Here is a 26831-nt window from a genome sequence, read left to right as displayed (position 1 = left end):
AAGGGAGAGAGGAGGAAACTTTCAGACATTAACTACTCATGTAATCCTAAAACCACACTTTTACACAGATTACTAACTAATCAACATAAGTTACATCACTAAAAAAAAAAATAATAATTAGGACTGTAAGAAATGAAATTGCAGAAATAAATTTTATTTTTAATTTACGGAAGTAAAAAAAAGTTATAATACTTTAACTGTTAACAAGGCTTAGTTGATATCCAGTTAACCTAATACTGCATTAATGTTTTTATTCTTTTCTTGAAAATACTCAAATACACCTACATTGTGCTCTTTTAAAAAAAAATAAGGATACTTGCATTTAAAAAGTTTTTTGAGGAAGAAAATTGTACAACATTCATGTTTTTCATGACACTGAAAATACTGAATGATATGTCAATTTATCTCTTAGAAGAAAAAGTAGCATAATTAAAATCACTGGTTCTCTAATCTTCAATTCTCTCTCCACAAATAAAACCTATCTCTTTTCACAATAAAAAAGCAAAAAATAATATACAATCAAAAGGAGCTAAACTGAAACTCTTTATCCCCTTTGTCAAAAGATAAATTAATTGTGGGAGATCAACATAACAATCATCACTGATTTTTTTTCTTTTACCATTTAGCTCTGGTTCAAAAGATAAATAATAATCTATAATCCAGAAATGTATACAAACTTCTTATCACATTTTCCCTTATTCTGTAAAAAAGGAAAATAGGTTTAATGTTTAAAAGAAGCATTAGTGTGATATTATTACCGAAAAACAATTTTGCTATTATCACAGCTCAAAAAGTACCCACAGGAATCTTTCAGGAAACAGTTTACTGTCCATTTCACAAAACGTGAAATTAGATGATCATAAATACACAAGAAAAACAAAACATTTTTTGTCCTTAGTTATATTGCTCCCTCCCGGCCTGAAATTCAGATGAAGACTAAACAACTTCTGCAGATCACGTCTATCTATTTTAGCAACTTAATGTAAATGAAAAGCAATCTTCATTTTAAAATAAGTATCATAACACCATTTTTGAAACGCAAATGAAACTCTCATCATATAAGAGAATGTCAGTATCAAATTTTTGTATCTTGACAATTAGGTACCATAATCAATGAATATAATTTGAAGCTCTCAAATTATTTATTTTCAATTCAAGTGAAGACAATTAGGCCACTGCAGTCATTTCCTCATCTGAATCACTTGATTCATCGTTTAGTTCCAATTCCCCCAAATCTTGGTCTACAGGTATAATAGTTTTCCTCTTGCACGTCTTGGGAATTGCATCATTAGCGCAAATTTTTCTCATTTTAATGTTTGGTAATTTCTTCAGATCAAAGTCCCATTCCCTAGACAAAAGGAAAAAAAAAAAGAGTGCAGAGTGTTGGTAAGAGTTAATGTGGAAAAACAGGAGATAGTAAATTTTCGAAACTCTGAGGATCCTACATATTCAAAACTTCAAAAGCATTAAAGGAAAATATTAGGCACAAATTACTAGAAAGATGTTCTATTCTTTCATCCTCTCTAACCTGAGTATCTCCTTCTCTCATGCTACCCAGATCAAGAATTGCAATCAAAAGTAGGAACTGTATCATACCTGACAAATCTCCAAAATACAGTCAGAAGAGTTTTTCCTTTTCACACACAGAAGTACATCCCAGTTAAGTTTCAGTAATCAACTGTTATTCTTATAATGGAAAATTTTCAGTTTTTCAACCTCAGTATTGTATTAATTACTTTAGAAGTAATGTGAATATTATTTTGGGAACTGAACTCTTAACCAGAAGGCTATACTCATCTCTTTTCTTGTTTCTGGCTTTGGAGGAGGTAGAAGATATATTGTTTTAGAAATAAAGAGCATATTTATATATTTAAGATTACAGGCAAAATAAAATTAAGGTATAAAAAGAATCTTAACTCCACATACTTAAATTATAAATACATGCTATACATAAGCTCAAAAGTGAACTGTACCTTAAACATGATAGATGAATTCTATTAAAGCTAATTTAGTTTCAATGAATTCAAAAGTATAGACAATGACTGGATTTAAATTTACCTAATTTCAATTAACATTAAATATAAGACCCCTCAACATGGTCTAGTTAAGACCAAAATGATTAATAAAAATCTATGTTTAAAAACTAAAAAACTGCTTGTTGATTCATTTGTTTCTTATAGATTCCAGATATTAGGGCTTTGTTGAATAAAAACAATTTGAGAATATTTTCTCCCATTCTATAGGTTGTCTATTTATTCCCTTGACAGTTTATCCTGCTGTGCAGAAATTAGGTCCCATTTGTCAATCTTTGTTTTTACTGCAATTGCTTGAGGACTTAGCCATAAATTTTTTGTCAAGGCTGCTATCAAGAAGGGTATTTACTAGGTTTTCTTCTAGGATTTTTACAGATTATCCTAAGTGAACTAACACAGAAACACAAAACCAAATACTACATGTTCTCACTTATAAGTAGGAGCTAAACATTGGGTACACAAGGTCATAAACAAGGGAACAATAGACACTGGGTAATACAAGCGGGGGGAGGGAAAGGGGTAAGAGCTAAAAACACCACGTACTGGGTGCTATGCTCACTACCTGGGTAGATTCATTCTTACTCCAATCCTCAACATTACACAGTACACCTCTGTAATAAACCTACACATGTACCTCTGAATTTAAAATCAAAGTTGAAAAAAGAAAAAAAAAAACCTAAAAAATCGAAATCCTACTCAGTAGTTTCCCAGTTTACAAAAGAGTACAACTAGAAACCACTGGACAAAGCGGGTCTTGATGACTTAACCTGTTCCCTGGAGTCATTCCTATAACCATCTTCTCTGCAAAAGAGGCTGCTACAGAACAGCCTGGGGATATGACTCCGAGCCATCACGTCTGTTGCTGTTACTTCTTTTTTAAAAAAATAAAACTGGGGAGGAATAGTGAGATCACATACTTTGAGGTACTATAACAATGTATCTTAAACCATTTTGAAAAACAAAAAGCACACCAGGTCACTACCCCGTTGGTGCAGATCAACTGTTTGTACACCCAACTTCAGAAAATTCTTACTTGGTCAGATAAAAAAGAAAAGGTTAAAAGAAATCCGATTTTCTTTTAGTTCTACCGGCTAGACTCAAAGGGGAAGAAAGTTCACCTGTCAGGTACTTTACACACAGCTTCAGGGGAACAATACAAGACAGACTCACCTAAATGTTTTCAGATTACTTGCATTTAGAATGTCTGGAATCTCTGGAAAAGAAAGTAATTTATCTCCATGAGGCAATGTTTTCTAAATCACATAATTTTATGTATAACAAATAATAATTTTTAGCAAGAATATCCAACAGAAAACAAGATTTCGAAGTATTGCTGTAATTAACATGAAAAATTTGCAAAAGGGGTTAGTTTAAGATGACTTAAGAAAAATCCTATTAAATGATAAATTCTAGCATAGAATCCATGAAATAAAACAAAGCCATTAGGCCAGGCGCGGTGGCTCATGCCTGTAATCCCAGCACTTTGGAAGGCTGAGGCAGGCGGATCAGGAGGTCAGGAGATCAAGACCATCCTGGCTAACAAGGTGAAACCCCGTCTCTACTGAAAATACAAAAATTAGCCGGGTGTGGTGGTGGGCGCCTGTAGTCCCAGCTACTCGGGAGGCTGAGGCAGGAGAAAAAAAAAAAAAAAAAACCAAAGCTATTAACAAAATAAACCCTGTCCTTTTTTAACAATGAAAGGTACCTGGCAAAGTATAACTGTCAATTCACTAAAATAACATGCCAGGTTGTATATTTTTTCTTCATGGAAAGTACAATGTTTTCAAACATATAATCTGCCTTCACAAGGTAGAATTTATCTCAGGAATGCAAGAATTAATGTTTAAAAAAATCACATTTTTCCAAATGTGAAAAAAAGACTTTTTTAAATTAAAAAAAAAATTTTGCTTAAAGAAGTTCAATAAAACTTAAATCCATTTTTAATAAAAACCAGGTATATGGTAGTTCTTTACCATATTTCAAAAGTTCCATCATAAACCAATATGCATGATACACTTAAATTGGTGAAATACAAGAGGCATGAACAACAAAAACTGGAAGGCTGCTGCAAATATCTGGCCAATTCAATACAATGTTAAATGAAATTTAGTATCAAGTAATAAAGAAGATAAAATAAGCATGTTTGCTACAACTGTCTATTGACTTTTTCAATAGTTTCAGAGAATAACAGTATGAGGGGCTAGGTGTTAAAAGGTATAAATAAGCACAAAAAAATTTGTAAAGGAATCTTAATGAATCAGAAATAGTTACACCACATGAGGAGGGGAGAGGGGATGGTTATATCTAGTCTTCTCAAAATCTTATCAAAACAGAATTTGGTGACAATTTCCCCAAAGGGAAACGGACACCTGCAAACTCATCAGAGTCTGTTCATCAGACCCATCCCCTGATTCTGGGAAAAGCACTGCAGCACAGCAGATCTGAGTTTTAGTCCTAGCTGTATCACCAACAAATGGTTTACTTTGGATGTGCTCTGATAAATACTGCCAACTCATCTGGCTGCTACATGTTGAACAGACTTTAGCGGGAAAGAGTGGAGGCACAGAGAGCAACTGGGAGGCTATTACCATAGTACAGGTGAGACGACAGTGGCCTGAACCAGGGAAGTGGGAGATGGTAGTAGTAGTAGTCAAAGTCATCAGATTCTAAACGCTTTGCTGACGGGTTGGATGTGGACTATGAAAGTGACTGTAGAGTTTCTGATCTGAGCAACTGGGCAGGTGGTAATGCCACTGACTGGAATAAGAAACCTGCAGGAGGAGCAAGTTTTAGGAGAAAAGCTGGCCTTTGTTTCATGACATGTCAAGTCTGAGATGCCCAAAAGACATGCAAGTAGAGAGTTTGAGAAATCCATATGTGATACTGCAAATCTGGAGTTCTGGAGACAAGTTAGGGTTGACAAGATCAATGTGAAAGTAATCAGTATTACTATCACAGTAAAAAAGACATGATGTCACGTCACTGTCACAAACTTGATAGTTTTGTTGGGAATGTAGGAGAAAAAAAAAGAATCCAAAATTTTTCTAAACCCTCACAAAGAAAAAGACATCAAAGGAAGAAAATCAAATGAAATAAACAAGATCTAAAATAAAACCTTTGAAATCAATCACAAATTGATACTGCTATGTCATATAAAAGGAAAATAAAAAATCAGTGAGCACACCAAGGCCATATCCCTCAAACTGCTGTCGCTCCCGCTCCATCGTCTGCTTGATGACGGTCTCCCGGGAACAGTGCCGCCTCCCCTGCCTGTCCCTGATACTGTTATGTAACTCAATCTGCTCCAGCTCACTGCTGAATCGATTTAAGTACCTGAAAAATACGAAAATGAGTTGTGTTACATACAAAGTCTATGTATTGGGCTTACATTACTTAATGGAAAACTTAGTATCCAGCCTTCAAGTGGCCTTTAAATGTTTATGTTTCTCTGAGTTCCTCAGGTCCTCAAACCTCTTTTACCCATTCCCTGGATAACTCGACCATTTCTTTAACTTCAGTGACCAAATCGCAGCCTTCTATCAAACTGCAGACCCTCACATTCAACCACCATCTCAATCTGGATGTCCCCTAGTGGCTTCACCGTTAGCACATCAAAACTGAACTTGTCATCACCCTGTCCCCACCTACCCCCCGCCAAACCCCCTCCATCTCTTGGGTTCCCTATCTCAGGAAATAGTTGTCCAGACGAGGAATCTGATGGCTTCCTTGACTGCTCTCTATCCCTTTTATTCCACACCTAAGTTTTCACTGAACACTGCGACTTCTACCTTCTTAATTTCTTTGGAATCTTTCACTTCTTTATCAGGCTATGAGCCAAGCTGAGGCCACCATCATTTCTGGCCTGGATTGTTACAGCAACCTTTCAACGGTTTCCTGACCAGAGTCATGAACCTCTTAGTCTGTTTTCTTCATTCTCAATGTGTCCCTTCTAATGTTAAGTATGATCATTTCAGTTGCTTGCTGTAAAAGCTTCCTGTGGTTCCTAATGTCCTTGGATAAGGTCCCAACTTTTAGACTGACATCTGAGGTCTTTCATGAGCTAGCTATCACTTATTGTACCTGCCACAGTTCCCCCCTTGAACTTATTTTAGTCATATTAAATGTCTGGCAGATCACTAAATACGTTATCTTCATTCTCACTTCTGGGCATTTTAAATATTCTTCTTTCTTGCTAGGGGTTTTTCAAACTACCTTGCCTCGATCTGCTAACCCCCACCTTTCAGCTGCCAGTTTAGATGACACTTCTCCAGGAAGCCCATCCTGATCCCAAGAAAGTGGCCTAACTACCACTCTGAGACCCAAATAGGTTACAAACCTCCTATAGTGACTAAGCCAGCAAACAGTCTTCCTGATAACAAAGCCCATTTGCTCTTCTGCAAATCCGTTAACAGAGCTCTGTGTCTTAAAGAACCAGGCTGGACAATTCCCTTTTCTGACCCTTTGCTCATAATATGCCCAGTGTTTACCTTTCAATTAGTTCACAAGCATCCTTCTTTGAATATCTCTTTTTTTGGGGATCAAGATGATTTTGAAACCATTGCAGTTTTTCACCTATAAACAACAAGTACCAAGACAGTTTACCCCACAAGTCATCATTTAAGCAAGTAAATATTCATTATCATTTTCAACATTAACGTGTTTAAAACAGAACCAAAATTTATGTCAATGTTAAACATAAAGCTTTGTGTGGGCTCAAAGCTAATTAAACCAGTCTGTCACAAATTAAACTGTCAGATTTTAATTTAGAGAAGAAAGAGGAGTGGGAGGGATGCTCTTCTGTATATATTTCTTATCCAATATGGATGCAAAAAAGGAAAATGATTATTTAGTCGAGCTTGAACTTCTAAGTATTTAAAAGCAAAGGACAGCTTGTCAAAAACAATAAAATGAAAACTCCATTAATGATGAGAATGATATTTGCTGAGTATTTAATAAGCTGTAGGCACTATGTAAATAGCTTTATAATCCCATGAGAATTAGTACTATTATTACCCCCATTTGTAGATGAGAGATGTTAAATGACCTGTCCAGGGCCCCAAAGTTAGCAAATACATTAAGCATATGAGAGCTGCCAGGTACTGTGTAGAGTAATTGATATATATTACCAAAGAGCCAACAAAATTCACCCTTGTGAGTAAACCTGTCAGGATCACTTTCAGTTAGATTTCTCAAGATTACAGATCAAAAAAAATCACCTGGCCCTGTACACTGAGATCCCATTTAAAAATACTATTCTATTACCTGATGAAGCATTGATGGGAGTTCAAATACCTTTAATTTTAATAAAAGAGCCTAACAGTCAGTATTTAAATCTCAGACTTGTGAGTAAAAAATTATTAGCAATAAATCTGACCAAAAAAACAGTGACATGACACTGAGATACAAACTGAAGATGTGTATGTCCACATCATTAAATAAATATGAATTGTTGTTTCTACCTAGGCCATAATCCTTCATAATTCTAATGGTTAGGGAGGTAGAGTTAAACATCAGATAGATGGACAGATGGATATGAATGTTATGTGTAGACAGGTAGGTAGGTAGATAAATATAAACTAACAGTTTCTGGAAAACTGAGCTAGAACTCATTAACACTGTTTATTCCAAAAGTTTAATGATTGATTTGCTTTGTTTAGATCAAGTCTGATCAAATTCACTTTGATAAAAACAGTATTTCACTAAAAGAGTAAAAAGAAAAACAAGTATAGGGCAGAAATGCCCTATACTCTAGCCAGAGTTTCAAATAAGTAAACCCACTTACCAACAAGGTTGAGACGCAAGGCCTTTTCATTCTTCAATCTTTGAAGGAAAGGTAAATATATGTGTTAGAAAATTTCCAAAGCAAGTTTTAAAACTCTGACAATAACAACGAAAAGAAAAACTGCCTAAAGAACTCTAATTAAAAGGTCATTCTTTTACAAATTTGAGAATAATTTTGTTAACAGAAACATTAAATACTATGCTTCTCTTTTGAATCACTAGAATTTTATCAGAAACTTCCTTTAAGCACCTCAATGTCTAAAGGAAGCCTATAGAACAAACCAGTTTTGAAAACATAACTGAAAGCTTTTCTGAATTGTGAACATTCAGATGGGTTCTGTAATATGCAGAATACTTGAGCACAAGAGTAATGCAAACCTTCTGGAAGACTGAGTGCTGCCACCAAGATCAAAATGCACTACTGTCATCTTTTAAATTTCAATAAGAACAAAACAGAATGGTTACTTTCAATGAATTTGAAAAGAATTATAACAAACAAAAATTTCATCTATGCTCAGAAAGTGTATAGGTAATACATGCCTCCTATTACTGATATTCTAAACACTTACTCATTCAGGAGACCTCTGGATACCAAGTCTTTGCCAGACTTTAGTTTCTGATAGCCCCAAAGAATACAGCCATGAACAAAAAAAATTCACTGTCCCTGTCCTGAAAAACCTTAAAATCTAAGGGCAATAAAAACATGGAGAAGCATACAGAGCTATAAAAGCATATTTAAAAAGCACCTACCATATGTTTTAGGATTTGGGAAGGTTTTCCAGAGAAGTAAATTTTAAGCTGAGACCTGAACATGCAGAGAAGTTATTCAGGATTAAAAAAAAAAAAAAAAGATAGGGACTACGGGAATGGTAAAAGAAAAATCTTAGCCATAGGAGAAGGCTTTGTATAAAGCAGGAAGTATACATGGCTTTTATCCACAAAGAAGTAAGCAAACCAGATTTATCCTCCCATTTTACACAACTAGAAAATTGGAGAAATAAAATGAAATCTTTTGTTATTATTATTATTATTATTATTATTTTTAGAGACAGGGCCTCACTGTGTAGCTCGGGCAGGACTGCAGTAGTGCCGTCATTGCTCACCACAGCCTCAAACTCCTGGGCTCAAGCAACCATCCTGCCTCAGCCTCCCATGTAGTTAGGACTACTGTTACATACCACCATGCCTGGCTACTTTTTTTTTTTTTTTTACTTTTATTTTTGTAGAGACAGAGTCTCACTGTGTCACCCAGGCTCGTCTCAAACTCCTGGCCTCAAGCGGTCCTCTCACCTTGGCCTCCCAAAGCACTGGGATTACAAGGATAAGCCACCATACCAGGCCAAAACCTTCTTTATATAAAATTTTTAAGTTACAGAATAGGAGAAAATATTCATAACACAAATAACAAAGGACTTGTATCTAGAATATATAAACAGTCCTTACTACTTAACAACAGATTAACCCAGTACCAAAAAGGCAAAAGATTCGGACAGATTCTCCATCAAGAAAACACAAATGACCAAAAGAACCTAAAAAGATGCTCAACATCATTAGTCATCAAGAAATGAAAATTAAAACCACACTGAAATACCACTATACACCTACTAGATTGGCTAAAATTAAAGAGAAAAAAAAAACCCTGACAACATAACATGTCAGAGAGGATATACAGCAAATAGAACTCTCATACTCTGGTGGTGAAAATGTAAAATGGTACTATCACTTTGAGAAAGGTAATTTCATATATACTTAAATATACACCAAATGATCCAGCAATTCTTATATACCCAAATTCTCATTTACTTAAGCAAACATCTTAAGTGTGTTAACCTAACGTCTTATAAACTGAATTTCTTATAAACTCAAACATCTACCCAACAATTATAGCTCTAGGAAGTAAAAGAAAAATGAAAACATACGTCCACACAAACACCTGTACATGAATGTTTTACAGGAATGAACTTTATTCCTAACAGCAGAGGTTGACAAATATTTTCTTCAATGGTCAAGTAGTCACATTTTAGGCTTTGGGGGCCGTGTACCTGTAACAATTACTCAGCTCTGCCACTGCAGCATGAATGCAGCTATAGAAAACACAAAAGGAACCAGCATTGATGTTTTCCAACAAAACTTTTCATAATAACAGGTGGCTAATGCCTTAGCTTGCCGACCTCTGATAACAGCCAAAAATGAAGATATATCCAAACGAACATAGACAGTGAATGGATAAGCAAGGTGCATATCCAGTGAATGGATATAAATAAATTGCCTGAGGATGGAATAATATTCCCAACAAAAGGAAAGAACAACTAATACATAAAATGACATGGATAAGTCTCTCAAACATTATGCTACGTGAAAGACGCTGGCACAAAAAACCACATACAGCATGATCCCATTTATATTAAACATTAGAAAGATAAATCTCACCTATCAAAATAAAGAGCAAATTAGTGGCTGCCTGAGGCTAGGGGTAGAGGGTGAGGACTGACTGGGAAGATACACAAGGGAATTTTCTAGGAAGATGAAATTGTATACTACATACTGATCAGGGTGGCTACACCAATGTATACAATTGTCAAAACCCAAAAACTACACTTAAAATGTGTTCACTTTATTATATATTAATTATACCCCAAAGTTGATTTTAAAAAACAAAGAACACTTCATAAAAAGTTGGAGAATGGCTCTGAGGGGAATTTGTTCCTTTTAAATAAGGCTGGAGGGAAGAATCTAGTTAGAAGTCAAGTTGCAATAATTCTGAATGGACTCAGTGGGAACCTGAACTTACAGTGGTATCAGCTGGAATGAAGAAAAGTAGAGAGATTTGAGAATTATTTAAAACAGTACTTGCATGTAAATATGAAAAAATTCTTAAAACAATATGTAAACATGAGTTTTAAAGAGAATCAATAAGATTAATTCTCAAAGGTAGTTGTTTCTGAGATTCTTACCCATCATGCTTAGTTTCCTTTGTTAATCTTCCATTAGGAGTCATTTTCATTTGCTATCTAGAATTATTTGCCAAAATGTTGCTATACTGTGAAATCATAAAACAAAAATCACATCCTATCAAAGAGCCACTTGCTGCTTGTAAATTGTTCATTGTCGGGAATGTGCTAGTCTTCAAACCATCCTAGTTCCTGTCATACAGTCCTAAATCAGAGCTTTTCAAAAGTTGAAGATAAAGAATATGCTTGAACTTTTACTCTAGCATTGTTATCCACTCCTACAGTATCTTTTCTGAGGTCTGCCAGCAGCCATGTGAGGAAGCTTGGAAGCAGAAATTCTCCCTAGCAAGCTCTGAGATGAATGCAGTCCCAGACAACAGCTTAGCTGCAGGCTTGTGAAAGATGCTGGGTCAGAAACACCCAGTTAAGTGGCAATGGGATTCCTACCTGATCCAGAAACTGTGTTTGTTTTAAGCTGCTAAATTGTAGCAGAATTTCTTATGCAGCAACAGTTACTAAAACAACATCTGATAACTGCTATTCATTTCTAAGAAGCCACAGGTACCCAAGTTCAAGTTGTCCTGTTGGTACCTTCTTCAATCACCTTGCTTAAAGTTGTCCCAACCATCTGGGTATCTTGTCACCAATCATCTTTTGAAATGGGGCAGGGAATCAGCAGCGTTTCAACGTGCCTTTTGTGACCACATTCCCATTTAAAGTTAAGTATGACTCGTGGTTACTGATGCTGCTACTCAAAAAACTGACATCTATAGTGGCCTAAGCCTATGATTTCATAACATAAAATAATGTTAAGTACTATTAAAATTGTATATTTGGTTCTAGAACCATGACTACTAAGAGAGTGACTTTTTGCAAATAAATTTTAAAAAGGGAAAAAATCCAATCTATTTAGAACATTGTCTAAGCAGAAAAATTAAGTGCTTTCTACTTTGCATTACTAAAATAAAAGTCTTGGCCAATAAACAGAATTTTCTTAGGACAATATATACATATCAGATTAGCATGTTGTTCTGTTTTATTCTTCCATAATTTTTCTATAACGCTAATTCTGTAAATTAATACACAACATGCTGAATATACCTGACAAAATACAAACATTGTAGGCTCACGGTCACAATGACAGTGAACCAAGTACTTAATCATATTCTAAAGCAGTCACTTGCTAAAATATTGCACATTATACCACTGGCACTATATGTAAGGTAAGCAGTTCATAGACACAGAATTAAACAATCTTTAATAAAATGGTAAGCAAGTTGCTTCCCCTTCCTCCATTTTCTTTTGATCCTTTCACTTTACATTAAGGACAAAAGTGTGGGTTTATTTTACCAGTCTTCCAACCTTCACCAGATCTTTTCACCAAATGTATACAAAAGTTATGTCTCAGCCTCAGACCATTTACGGCAGGTAATAGTATCTATTTGATTTTAAGAGAGAAAAAATATCTCCTTTTTAAAAAATGGTACTTAAGGGAAAATAAATAATAGTATAGGTCAGTGATTCTCATAGTGTGGTCCCTAAACCAGCAGCAACAGCACCAGCATTACCTGGAGACTTGTTGGAAGTAGAAACCCTTAAGCCAGAAACCCAAACCTTCAGAATAGAAAATTCTAGGGGTTGGAACAAACAGTTTTAATAAGCTCTACAGATGTATTTCATGTACTTAAGTTTGCAAAATACTGATATATATGAGAGCAGAAACTGCAAAGTCACAGTACTAATAAATCATATTAAAAAGATACAGCAAAAATCATAAAAGTGATGCACAAATAGCTGAAGTTTGAAAACTACTGTGCTAAAGCAAAACTGCTATCATCACAGTAAATCTTTACGTTGAAAAAGATAGAAAACTACCCCGCAGAAAATAAAGAAAATTTGACTCTGCTATCACAACACTTATTTCCTTCTAGCCAAATCACTGTGAAACAGCTAACCTTTACTATATAAAGCTTATCTTAAGCAAAGAATCAACATTTAAAAATATACTGGTTTCCATTATCTAGTATGCAAATGTATCTAACATTCATGAAAATGGCAAGGGTATTCTAAAATAGTCAAAACGATGATTTTTATTTGAACTTCACTTCATTTTAAGGAATCTTTGAAACAGCCTTCTTTCTCCTCCTTCTCAGTCTCACTTGTGGAATGCTCCTTCTTTTCCTAACCTCTAAATGGTAGAGGGCCACTGGACTCAGTAATTGGCTCTCTTCTCTTTCCTGTCAACAGTTACTCCTTAGGTGAACTGATCCTATCCAGTCTCACGGCTTGAAATCCCACATGGATGCTGATCGCTCCCAGATTTGTGTCAATACCCCTAACCTATTCTCTGAACACTAGACTCAACATATCTAACTATCCATTCCATATCTTCTCTTACATGTCTCATGGGCACTTTAACCTATATGCCTTATATACAGACCTCACATTTTTCAACTCTCTGTTCAAATGTAACTTCTTCAGAGAAGGCTTCCATGACTATCCCACGTAAAACAACTTCTCCCTCACTCTCCATCCCATAACTTTTTAAATTTTTCATGGCACTCATCACCTACTGCTACGTAAATTACTTATGTGTTTTAGGTAAGCTCTAAAAGAGTAGAGTCCTTGTTCAGTTTCACCCTCTGCATACAGAACACACTCAATAAATATTTATGAAAGGGAGACAATACTGTGAAAGGACATATGTTTGAAAGATAAAAGTATAAAGGGGCTTTTTACCAACGAGTAATACAAATGATGAAAAGATACTTACTTTTCCTTTTTTTCTTGTTTGTGGGCCTCTCTCGTAATTTGAGCTGCTTTTCTACTATATGGATGGATGACTTTTTTTTCCCGTCCTGCACTTTTTCCCTTTGGTGCTTTGGGCTAAAATGTATGAAAACACATGACACATATAGTCAGATATGTAAATGCCTTCAGTCCCAAAAATATTCTTTACAAATAAATTTTAAAAACAGTAATATGACAGAAATACAGTAAGCCAAAAATATTACAAGAAAAATCAGGAGATAAGCCAGACTCATTAAATAATTCTAATAATCTGTTGCCATGGTAATGACAGAAATGATATATTCAGAGGTGCTCTCCAATGACAGAAGAAAGGCACAGAAGGAGTCAATAAACTCAGCTCTTCAACAACATGTTCTATCTTCAAAGAAGATACAGGGACTACAGATAGTGAGGAGACTCACAGCCAGAAATTTGTTACAGTTAAGAAAATTAAGGGGTCAGAAGGGACTTGGATTATTAGTAGGGGCTTGATTGTAGATGTTTCACATGGAACAAAGCGAGCAATGAATCATGCAGAATCAAAGCTGGGCTCATTGCCTGTACAAATTAGGAATAGAGAAAATAATAGAAGCCATCTCAAAATTAGTATATCCAAAAGGAAAAATGTATCATTTTCCCACTGAAGCCTTATGCCAGTTAATCAGATCACAATTCATTAGGTCCTCCAAACTAGACATCTCAGGTTTCTTTTATTCCTACATAATCCTGTATCTTACCTCACCTATAATGATTTAGGAATCATATTTGGCTCTCTGTAATAAAAACCCCAAATAATGGCATAACCCAGATTAAGTTTGGTTCTTTATTGTTAAAAGTAGGAGCTGAAGGTTCTGTTCCACAAAGCCCTTAGGGATCCAGGATCCTTCCATTTTTTTGTCTACTAGCCTCAGGCTATACCTCCTACCTAGTTCAAGACAGCCTAATACCAGGTCTACACTCAAGCCAGTATGAAGTAGGAAAAGAAAAATCTGAAGGTACATCCCCTTTTTTTAAGAGCATGACCTGGGAAGTTGCAGATCCTTTTGCTCACATCCCACTGACCAAAATTTATTCACAGTGTTACATAAGGGAGAGTAGTAAATATAATCCTTATTCTGTGAGAAAAAGATCCATTCATATAGAAAAACAGAAAGAATACATTAGGGGACAGCTGGCAGTCTCCAACATACCTATTCCAGAAAAAGGCCAAGTGGCTTTACACTCTTCTTCAAAATTATTGTCAATTGCTTAATTCAGTCCTCAGAATCTTTCATAATCAGGATAGTCTTTCGATTCTCCCCACTAGTCCTTTCTTCGGCAAAGCTACAGAGCTTGTCTTCATAAAACACTAATATAGTAAAGTCCCTCTCCCCTGCTTAAAGCGCTCTACTAGCTCACAGTTAGGTCCCAAGTCTTTAGCACAGAAACAATCTAGCCCCAACCTGCTTCTCCACCATTATTTCCCATGCTCCTCTATAAAAGATTCTTCATGCCATTCTTACTGAACTTCTCACCATTCCAGAACATACCAAGCTATTTCATAACTTCTTGAGACTGCACTTGTTATTACCTCTGCCTGCAAAATACTTTACTTGCCCTTTGATAAGATGCAGTTCAAAATTACTTCCTTTGTAAAACTAGGCAGAACTATTTAAAATAACCACAAATTCCTCGTTCACAAATATATTCATTCTTTCAACACTCATTGAGTGCTCTGCTCGCTTTCTGATAAACCTGAGAAGATATATCCACATCTGAATCTTAGGGTATCACTGGAAGTTGGTTACAGGTATAGGAAAATATGTAGAACCATCATATAAGAGTATATGTACTCTTTTATGTATCTCTCTGCTCACATGGCAAGTGCAGAGGAGAAAGGCAGGTGTAATGAGGAATTTTTGAGATTAAAGTACCTAGCAAACATGAATCAAGTAAAAACTTTCAGGACATTTGGCAGGCTGCCTCTAAGATGGACCCAATAAACCTCACCTCCTGATCCTCATGCCCTTATGGAATCCCCTCCTTTTGAATGTGGGCTGGACCTACTGACTCACTTTTAATGAAGAGCATTTAGCAAAAGCAATGAAATGCCAATTCTGAGATTAGGTTATCAAAGAACTCTGGCTTCCATCTTTCTCCCTCTCATGGAAACCAGCTGTCATGTAGTGAGCTGCCATATGGAGGGGCCACATGACAAATAACTGAGGGAGGCCTCCAGACAACAGCTAGTGAAGAAGTGAGGCCTGCAGTTCAACAGTCCACGAGGAGCTGAATCCTACCAAGAACCAGCTTAACAATCCTACCAACAGCAAGCTTAGAGGCAGATCCTCAGCCAAGCATGGTGGCTCATGCCTGTAATCCCAGCACTCTGGGAGGCTGAGGCAGGTGGAATCACTTGTGGCCTGGAGTTCAAGTCCAGCCTGGCCAACATAGCAAAACTCCATCTCTACTAAAAATATAAAAATGTGCTGGGTGTGGTGACACATGCCTGTAATCCCATCTATTCAAGAGGCTGAGGTGGGAGGATAGCTTGAACTAGGGAGGTGGAGACTGCAGCGAGCATAGATGGCACCACTGCACTCTAGCCTGGGCAACAGGGTCAGACTCTGCCTCAAAACAAAACAAAAACAACAAAAAGAAGTAGACTCTCCGCAGCTGTGCCTTGAAATCACACCCCCAAGTAATACTTTCACTGCAACCTTGTGAGAAACCTTGAGGGAGAGGAGCCCAGTAAGCCATGCCTGATTCCTGACCCAAAGAAAGGGAGAGATCATAAATATTGGTTTAAGCCATCAAATTTTAGGATATCTTGTTACACAGGAATAAATGACTAATGCATGACCAAAAAACGAAAGCAAAGATGCACCCTGTGAAAAGAGATCTGATCCCACATATCATTATTAAAAAATGCTTAAAAATATTTTTAAAATTCACAAAAATCCCAAGGAAGAAAATATAAAGTCTCTGAAGCTGCTAAAACTGAAAATACATAGCCATGAAGTTCCAGCAATACGTTCAAAACTACAAAAAATGTCCTTTAAAGACTCAAAAACTTTCTTTAGGGAAAAGAAGTTTGATACCCCTTGAATATAAAAACGTCCTCATAGCTTTATACGATCTTGGCTAAAGAACCTTCAAGACTTAGTACAAAGAAGGTACAAAGAAATTAACTTATTTTTTGACTCAACTGTAAGTTATGATTCCTTATAATAATTTCTTCATGAAAAGGTTGCCTCAAGGCAGGATATGAATATATAGTGAGACACAGAAATATGTACAATAAAATTTACTATATTTCAAAACACTTTCATATTTTTCAATACATTAAAATTTGGAAAAAATGTTTCAACAGGGAAAAACTAAAGTAAAACTCTATCGTAAAATAACTAACAGACCATTTTGAATATCTATGCCTATGAAAAGACTCTGGCACCACAGAAATAGTCCGGTTAGAAAACCTGCATTAAAAGTATCTCTTCCCTGCACTCTTTAGTGACTATTTCAAAAAATTCAGTCTGAAAGTCTATTCTTTGGATTCATAACTAGAAGTAACAAAAAAACACATAGTTTATTCAAAACGACATAATAGAGTTATTTTAGGGGCAATATGCTTTAAATATTCCAGTTAAAATCATAAGTAACAAAAAGGAACTTTGCCTAAAAGACCATCAAGTTGAGCCGCAGTCTAGGCTCAACTAGAGACAGAAGTGCCATTTAGACTACTCAGTGAAACAAGAGATATAAAGGAGTGATCATTTCAGCAAACACACTTGAGGTCCACAAAGTGTATGTAAATACATTTTTTTTTAAAGTGTAAGACCAAACCCATGCCTACAACTGAGAAAGCTTAGAGTGCAATACTGTAAACATCATAATACCCTTAAACATAAAAATACAGGCATGCCTCACTTAACAGGGATACTTTCTGGGAAATGAATCATTAGGGGATTTCCTTTTTATGCAAATATAAAGTGTACTTACACAAACCTGGATGGTATAGCCTACTATACACACAGGCTCTATGGCATAGCCTATTGCTCCTAGGCTTTAAACCTGTCCAGGATGTTACTGTACTGAATACTGTAGGCAACTGTAACACAAAGGTAAGTATTTGTGTATCTAAACATGTCTAAACATAGAAAAGGTAAAGTGAAAATACGGTATTATAATCTTATGGGACCATCATCATATATGTGGCCCTCTGATGACCAAAATGTCATTATGCCGTGAATGACTGTAAATTACAGTAAATGATGTACCAATTTTACACCAGTGACATGATCGAAATGGGATGGACTAAGCAAATCTACACTTTTTTTTGCAGTGAATCTTCACTGCAAAGATAGTAGTGAAATGCACCTGTGAGCCCTAGTGCATCTTCCTTCCTTAACAGATAAATATGATGCAATGACAGGTGTCAATGACAAATAATTAATTAGCGCTTCCAAGAAGACTTTAATGGTTCCATACATAAGCCTTTCTAAACCCCACCCAATCTTCGAAGACCACTTAAAGGTCAAGTTCAACTGCTCCTTGACGGGATCCAAGAATAATTTCATATCTCAGTAGCCTTTCCCTCTTGGTAGCATTTACCATTTAGCACCTAATAATGTACTGCACTGCCCAGCATTAATTGTACATTTGTGTGTTATTTCCTTAATAGCAGCTCATTTGAGACTGCAAATATGTCCTGAGGTTGCAAATCACAGTTTGAGAGAAGTAAAGAAAGTGGGATGCTGCCCTGAGTGAGCATTTACTGAGCATCCACTTTGTACTGTACAATGGGCTACTATGAATTAAACATATTAAGTATGTTCTTTAAAATAGTGTGAGGTATCAAATATAAAAATAATTTATAAAATAGCTCATGATAGTGCTTTCCTTAACATTAAAAGAATATCTTAATAATTCTCTAATGCAGACTTTATCTTCATTTTAGATTCTAATATCTAGCTCAACTTATGTTATTCCAAACTTACCTACTAACGTCTAGTCAGAATAAACTTCTCCCAGATTCTCTACTGCCACTCTTTACACCGCAACCTCATATTAATATATATTTTTTTTAATTACTGAGCACACACTAAATATACCATGTACTAGGATAAGCACTGAGGCTTCCAGATCAAAAACTGACATGAACTTGCCTTCATGGAGTTTACAATCTAGTTTTCTCAGGAATAGCTAACTTAGTAAGTGCTGGCTAGAAAATGGATCAAAAGCACAGGGTCCTGACTCACTTTGGGGAGTAAGGAAAGGCCTCCCTGAGAAAGTAACCTGAGATCTAAAAATCAAGAAATTTACTAAACATTTCTCAATTTCCAGGCTACAAAATAAGCCTACCACCTAATTAATATGGAAGTTAATGTTTAAATCAGAAAATCAAATCAAAATATCCTCCTTGCTCCCAGAACAAAAGAGAGAATATGAAATAATAATGTTAAGTACAGATTTTGATCCAATATCAACAAACACTTGCATCACTGTATATCTCTGGATACAGATAATCAAACACTCTTTGCAACGAAACAACATCTAAAATCAACAAGTTGAAAAATGATTGCCTTGCATACTGGTACTTTTTAATTGCAAAATGATGAGAACTAGCAAACCTAAATAGCAAATGAAAAGAGAAGCATTAAAATAAGCTATAGAAAGAGACACATAAACAGACTGGTTTTAACTCTCTTTAACTTCAGTCAGAATGGCCTAACCAAAGTTTGAAAGAAGAGTTTAAAGAGAAGAGGTCACACATTATAATTGTTTTTACTCCTGTAAAAGTAGACAATAAACGTACTAAGAAAGAAGTAGTGTGGTTTAAACTCATCTCACATGCAACCCCATTTAGGTCTACCCAGAATAATAACACAGGAAATTAATATGTCACTAAGTGAGACTTCTATCAAAGACCAGAATATCATATTTGGGATCATAATGAAACAAAGATATAACTATGAAGGAAGGACTAGTTCTTTCCAGAGATAACAGTAAGCATAGTCTCCCAAGAATATTCAGATGGGAGGCAATAAAGAAATAAAAGTGACTGGCCTGATCAATTTTAGTGATACAATTCTACAATAAAAATAAAAATGTTTACCTCATTTAAAATTTCCTTCTGACTGAATAAAACTTTGAAACAAAAGCATTTTGAAAAACTTTTGCCAGGTCACACACAAAATAGATCAGTTTTTCCAACTTAAATACAATAGTACTTGCCTTCTATCTTTTCTAAAACATAGTACAGGCATACAGCCCTGGAATTCTAGCACAAATTCATGTTTATCCTTCTCATTCCTGGGCCTTTTATAAGAAGTGAAAAACAAGATTGTAGCTAAGTCAGTTTGACAGGTTTACTGTATTTCTACCTAAATTAATTGCTCCTGGGAGAAACAGATTTTCTTGTTGGCCTGGCCCTGAAAAGGAACAGGTGAATAGATTACCTATACACTTAGATGAACAAAAACTCTGTGCCAGTCCCTGTCAGAGGCATTCTTTTTCACTGACAAAGTTATACAGCAAGAAAGAAGGCACTGTCTTGTTTGAGTCAATTCACCAACCACCATGACCACCCCAACAGACATACAGCTTTCAAAAACCCTTATCAAGTAATAAATAATGGGGCCGGACACAGTGGCTCAAGCCTGTAACCCCAGCACTTTGGGAAGCTGAGGCAGGCAGACTGCTTGACGTCAAGAGTTCAAGACCAGCCTGGCCAACATGGTGAAATCCCGTCTCTACTAAAAATACAAAAATTAGCCAGGCGTGGTGGTGCACGCTTATAATCCCAGCTATTTGGGAGGCTGAGACCGGAGAATTGCTTGAACCTTGGAGGCAGAGGTTGCAGTGAGCTGAGATAGCACCACCATACTCCAGCCTGGGTGACAGAGCAAGACTCCTACTCAAAAAAAAAAAAAAAAAAAAAAAAGAATGGATAAATAAACTATACGTTTCTTAAGTATTTAAATTAGGATATTTCATTTATAAGCCTTCATAAGTCAGTTTTGGGATCTCCAAATGTACTTTTGGATTAGATTCAGTAGTGACTTAGAAAATAGTCACTACTTAGCAAGCCTAGGTTTCAAGTGCTGAACATAAAGCAGATGTCACACACACACAAAAAAGAAAATTCCTTAAAGTGTATATTATGTAACAAAGTAAGACAAAAAATAACATTTCATAATAATTCATCCTTTAGGTCACAAAGGCTTAGCTGAGCTACTTATTTATTTGTAACATTTGCTGTGTGTTCAAGTTTTAGATTAGCATTAAATATTTCAAGCACTCAAAAAATATAAATAAATTCAGTTGGCCCTCCAGGCATCACATCTGGGTATTCAACCAACAGAGGACAGAAAATATTCAGAAAAATAAATAAAAAATAATAATATAACAATAAAAATAATAAAAATTTAAAAAACAATATAATCACTATACAGCGTTTACATTGTAATAGGTATGGTTAAGTATGACTTAAAGTATACAGGAGAATATGCACAGGCTACATGCAAAAACTACACCATTTTATATAAGGGACCTGAGCATCCATGGATTTAGGTATTCGAGTGTGTCCTGAACTCATATCCCTTGATACCAAGGGACAACTATAAAAAGCATAGGAATCTTTTAAAAATTTGGTATATCACTCTGTATTCTAAATTAAGTTCCTCATAGATCACATTTAAGCATAAAAAATGAAACCACACAGATCTCAGAAGAAAAGATTTTCTTATTTTTTTGTAGGAGTCTCAGAGAAAGGTCTTTCTAAACATTATATAAAATTCAGAAGATTTAAAATAACAAATATACATAAAAACTTAAAAGTCTGAACTTCAAAACATAAACCAAGCTAAAAACAAACTACAAAAAACTTGCAACACAAACAAAAGAGCTAATTATCTTAAGAAGTTATTTTAAGATTAATATGAAAAAGATCAGCAAAAGATATATACAAATCACAGGAAGACTAAAAACAAGTGTTATTTAAAAGCTGGAAAAACTTTAAAAACAAAAACTTCAATGAAATAGAATTATTAATGTGTAATATTAACAAAGATAAAAAATTATTCACATTGCATTAGTGGGGGTGTGGGTGTATTAGTAATCTCATAGTTCAAGGGGGTGCAAGCCAGTACAGTCTTCTGGAAGGCAATTTGATAGTACCCATCAGGGCTAAACACAGTGGCTTATGCCCACTATCTCAACACTTTTGAGAGGCAAAAGTGAGTAGATCATTTGAAGCCAGAAGTTCGAGACCAGCCTGGACAACATAGTGAGACCCTGTCTCTACAAAAAAATCTAAAAAATTAGCCAGGAGAGGCTGTGTACCTCTGTAATCTTGGCTACTGGGGAGACAGAGGCATCAGCCCGAGTTTGAGGCTGCAGCGAGCTAGCTATGAGTGTGCCACTACATGCCAGGCTAGGTGACAGAGTGAGACTCCATCTCTAAAAAAAGTTTTTTAATAAAATAAAATAAAAATAAAGATAGTAACCATCAAGATAAAAATTGAAATAGAATTTCTTGGTCAAAAATCTTTTAACCGGCTGGGCACAGTGGCTCATGCCTGTAATCCCAGCACTTTGGGAGGCCGAGGCGGGCGGATCATGAGATCAGGAGATCGAGACCATCCCGGCTAACACGGTGAAACCCCGTCTCTACTAAAAATACAAAAAATTAGCCGGGCGTGGTGGCGGGCACCTGTAGTCCCAGCTACTCGGGAGGCTGAGGCAGGAGAATGGCGTGAACCCGGGAGGCGGAGCTTGCAGTGAGCCGAGATCACGCCACTGCACTCCAGCCTGGGTGACAGAGCAAGACTCTGTCTCAAAAAAAAAAAAAAAATCTTTTAGCCAAGAAATTCTATTTCTATTAATTTATTCTACAGACATATTTACACGTGTACCAAAGGGGGGATAAATAATCAATGCAGCAGTATTGCAATGTCTGTGGTAGCAAAAGAATGTAAACAATTTAAAGGTCTATCACAGATCGGGTTAAGTAAGTTACAGAAGCAAACAATGGAATATTCACTGTTTAAAAAGCAAGAAGTGGATCTATATGTACTTACATAGATCTATAAGATCAGGTAAGACAAAAAAGCAAAGGGACTAAGGTGTCCAGTATACCATTTATGTAAAAAGAGAGGTTAGGGAACATACATATATGCTGGTACATACATATAAAGTATCTGAATCGATAGCTAAGAAACTGTTAACAGTGGCTGTTTCTCAAGTGAACCAGGGCATTAGGCAAGAGAGCTGGAAAAAGTCTTTTTGTGGCAGACGCAATAATGCTCTGCCCTCCTCCAACCAAAAGATATCCACGCCCTGATTCCTCCAGAACCTGGGAATATATTACCATATATGACAAAAAGGATTTGCAGATGTGATTAAGATCTTGAGATGGGGAAAATTATCCAGGTGGGCCCAACATAATCCTAAAGGTCCATGTAGGAGGAAGGCAGGAGGATCACTGTCAGAGAAAATGTAACCTTCTCTGGAGGAAAATTTAAAGATGCCGTGCTGCTGGATTTGAAGACGGAAGGAGCCAAAGAATGGAGATGACCTCTAGAAACGGAAAAATTCATTAGAGCCCCTTAAAGAAAGACAGCCCTGACAAACACCTTAATTTTATCTCAGTTAAGACTCATTTTTGAACTTCTGACCTCCAGAGGTTTCAGGAAATGAATGTGTTGCTTTAAGCCACTAAATGCATATCACTTTACTATGGCAGTTAATAAGAAACTAATACAATTTTTATGAGCAACCATTTTTTAGTGTTTTAAACCATGTACAAGTAATATTGTCTCAAAAAGATTGGTATACTAGGTAGATTTCCATTAATGTTTTTCTTTAGTTTTACTAACTTTCAGGAGCAAGTTTTCACTAACAGATAATCTCTATGAGATTTATTAAGCTGATTTGTTGTTGTAGCTCACATTTATAGATGTAGTCCCCAAAACACACAATCTCTACCATTAAGGTAGTCAGTAACAGCTAATGCCCCACAGTAATGTGCATGGATAAATGCAGGGAGGATGATGGCACACTTTTCAACGGTATATAGTCTAGCTAGGGAGGGAAAGAAGCACACACAAGCTCTATGACAGGTTTATACAAAAAGGAGTATACCCATGGGTGCCTAGTAGTATTGTATGAGCCACACTTAAAAATACTAAAATCCTGGCTGGCCGCGGTGGCCCACACCTGTAATCACAGCACTTTGGGAGGCCAAGGCGGGTGGATCATTTGAGGTCAGGAGTTCGAGACCAGCCTGGCCAGTGTGGTGAAACCCTGTCTCATTTGAGGTCAGGAGTTCGAGACCAGCCTGGCCAATGTGGTGAAACCCTGTCTCTACTAAACATACAAAAATTAGCTGGGTGTGGTGGCTGGCACCTGTAACCCCAGCTACTCGGGAGGCTGAGGCAGGAGAATCACTTGAATCCAGGAGGCGGAGGTTGCAATGAGCCGCGATCATGCCACTGGACTCCACCCTGGGCAACAAGAGCGAAACACCGTCTCAAAAAAAAATAAAAAATAATAAACACTAAAAACCTTTTAATGCAGCATAAAGAAGTGTTGAGTGGAATGGATTAATTTGAAAAGATTATTTATATATAACAGGTAAACTAAATTTTGATATAAAGATATGAACTTGCTGAGCTCCAGCAAAGATTTACAATAAGAGAACATTAATGAGCAAAGTAACAAGGATGAACAACTATAAGCTGTACACTGTTACTATTTATTTATATAACTAAAGTTAATAACGATAACATTTACTAAGTGCCAGGCACTAGACTAAGCACTTTACATTTAATTTCCACAACTCTATGAGGTAGGTACTATTGTTATCCCAATTAAACAGATGGGAGGTTAACTAATTTTGCCAAGATGGCAACTCAGGGAAAGACAGGTGCCCAACTCTGTCCTTTGGGACCACATTCTGAGCTGTACTGAAAGAGGATGCAGCAAAACCACTAATGAGGTTGTATCAAAAAAAAAACGACAGAGCCAGAAATGAGCCAATGAAAACAGGTTCATATGCCACTCTTTTGACTTCTATGCCAAAGCAACATACTTCTACTATACAGCCTGATAAGAAGTGAAGCTCTGATAGTCAAGGACAACTACAGTCAAATACCAATCTATCTCCCCAATCACTCAAACACAATGAGATGTAATTGCTTTCATATTCCACTCTGAAAAGGGGAAAAAAACTAACACTATAAAGAGTTGGAAATCCCACAAGCAAAGTGACAAGCAAACACTGAATTTACACAAATGCGTACAATCTAAAGTACAAAATATGCGTCAGCGGTGGATCAAAATAAAGCACAAAAAACTCGCGAAACAACGAAAGAACCAGACTGTAAGACAAAAATGGTATACAATGAAAAGAGAAAAAAATGAAAAGAAACAAAGAGGCCACATTGTGGACACAATATCATAACTTTTGACCAGATTATAAACTTTTAAAATTTTTTGCTTTTATTAAAAATTAATTGAAAAAATTTATAAAGCATGTTTCTATGCAAGAATTACTCTCAAGAACACAACGATTACGTAAAAAATAGGCAAGAAGAAACAACATATTGTTTCAGAATACAAATATGTGTAGTAACTATAAAGAAAAGTAGTGAAATTATAAATACAAAACTTAGATGTTTGCTTCTTAAGGTTTCCTGAAAGTTATAGGTTCAAAAAGAAGGTAACACAGGGCGTTCAAAGAAGGTAACACAGGGCTTTCAAAGGCTATGTTTTATTTCTTAAAACTACATAATGGGTAAACGAGACTTCCTGAAACTGCTAATCTTTACACTTGAAATGTGCTTTAGTAACACTCTTTTGTATCTACTCAGTTTTTAATAAAAACAACAAAACTGCTTCAGTGCCCTGGAGGGAATGGGGGCGTAACGGCAGGATTCAGGGCACTAACGAGAGGTGAACGGACGCCGAGGAAGAGGCGACTAAGCCCATACTGAGTCTACCTAGGCCAGAGAGGCAGAGGTGTGTAGGGCCAGCGATCTCAGAAGTTTTGCCAAACTCCTCGATGCGTTACAATGGAAAGGTGCCGGGTTTCCCCCCAGGAAGCAGTGACTAGCGAGAAGTTAGGCACAAGGCAAAGAGGAGCAAGGCGACATGTGAGCACTTCAGCACTCGGACGCGGAACTCTAAGGTCCAGGCGTTGGGCCTGGGACTCGCCTCCCAGAGGCTTCGCCCCGCACCCCGCACACTCCCTGAAAATAAACACTTTGCATCTTCCCCTCTCCTAGGTTCCCGAAACCGCACCCTCCCTCTCTGCCTGCTCAACAAGAGCCTTCCGGGGAACCAACCGAGCGGTTCGGGGGAGCAGGAGGGGGCCCACCATGGTGACGTCCTCGTGGCCACGGAGCAGCTCCGCACTCTAGACCCAGGTAATCTCACCAACCGCAGGAGCAGCAACTCACAAGAGCACCCGGGCCGAATCCCACGTGGCGCCTGAGAAGCCGGCGCCGACCCAACCGGAACAGGAGAGGCGAGTGCGTTTCTCTAAAGCGTCCCCGTTAACTGAGACCGCGTCTTTTTCGCCCGTGTTGGGCTTTTAAGCCCTAGCCCAACGAACAGCCAGACCTGCGTGCTCGCCGGGAGCGGCGGAAGGGAGCTTGCGGCGGGAGGCTGAACTCTGCCTGGTGCTGAGTGCGAGGCTGGGGATTGGAGCCCGGGTGGAGACGCTACACGCTCCCGGCCCGTCGCATTCCGGCCCCAAGAGCGGAGCTTGCCCATCTGTCCCAGAGCACGACTCCAGAGCGCAGCAACCTCTTCAGACAAGAGGTTCCCTCTTGCGGGCACCCGCATCTCAGGGGCTGGGACCCTCTCAAAAGGGCCGCTGGGTGTTGGCTCCCCGGAGCTCTTGCGCGGCACAGGCTCCTGCCTTCCGCTTTTCCACGTACTAGATTACCTTGGGCAAGTCCTTTCCTTCATTGAGTCTTTTTTTGCCCTGCCCTGCCCTGCCCCGCCCCTCTTCTCTTTCCTTTCTTTTCTTCTTTCCCTCTTTCCCTCCTTCCCTCATTCCCTGTTTCTTTCTTTCTTTCTTCCTCCCGGGTTCAAGCGATTCTCCTGCCTCAGCCTCCCGAACAGCTGGAATTACAGGCCTCCGCCACCACGCCCGGCTAATTTTTTTTTTTTTTTTTTTTTTTTTGTATTTTTAGTAGAGACGGGGTTTCGCCGTGTTGGCCAGGCTGGTCTCGAACTCCTGATCTCAGGTGATCCGTCCGCCTCGGCCTCCCAAAGTGCTGAGATT

General features: G+C 37.2%; 1 protein-coding gene across 1 annotated transcript; it reads right to left on the bottom strand.

Moving 5' to 3' along the window:
* Positions 1-133: 133 nt before the first annotated feature.
* On the bottom strand, positions 134-26831 carry TMA16 (translation machinery associated 16 homolog). Its single transcript, XM_001138474.7, has 7 exons — positions 25917-26831; positions 13539-13651; positions 7816-7853; positions 6521-6605; positions 5218-5366; positions 3204-3246; positions 134-1348 (listed from the first exon to the last, which is right to left on the bottom strand). The coding sequence occupies exons 1-7, from the start codon at positions 25917-25919 to the stop codon at positions 1168-1170; spliced, it is 612 nt and encodes a 203-aa protein (XP_001138474.2). The 5' UTR covers positions 25920-26831; the 3' UTR covers positions 134-1167.

Source organism: Pan troglodytes, chromosome 3 (assembly GCF_028858775.2).
Source record: "Pan troglodytes isolate AG18354 chromosome 3, NHGRI_mPanTro3-v2.0_pri, whole genome shotgun sequence".
NCBI classification, from domain to species: domain Eukaryota; kingdom Metazoa; phylum Chordata; class Mammalia; order Primates; family Hominidae; genus Pan; species Pan troglodytes.
This window is presented reverse-complemented; position numbering and strand designations above follow the sequence as displayed.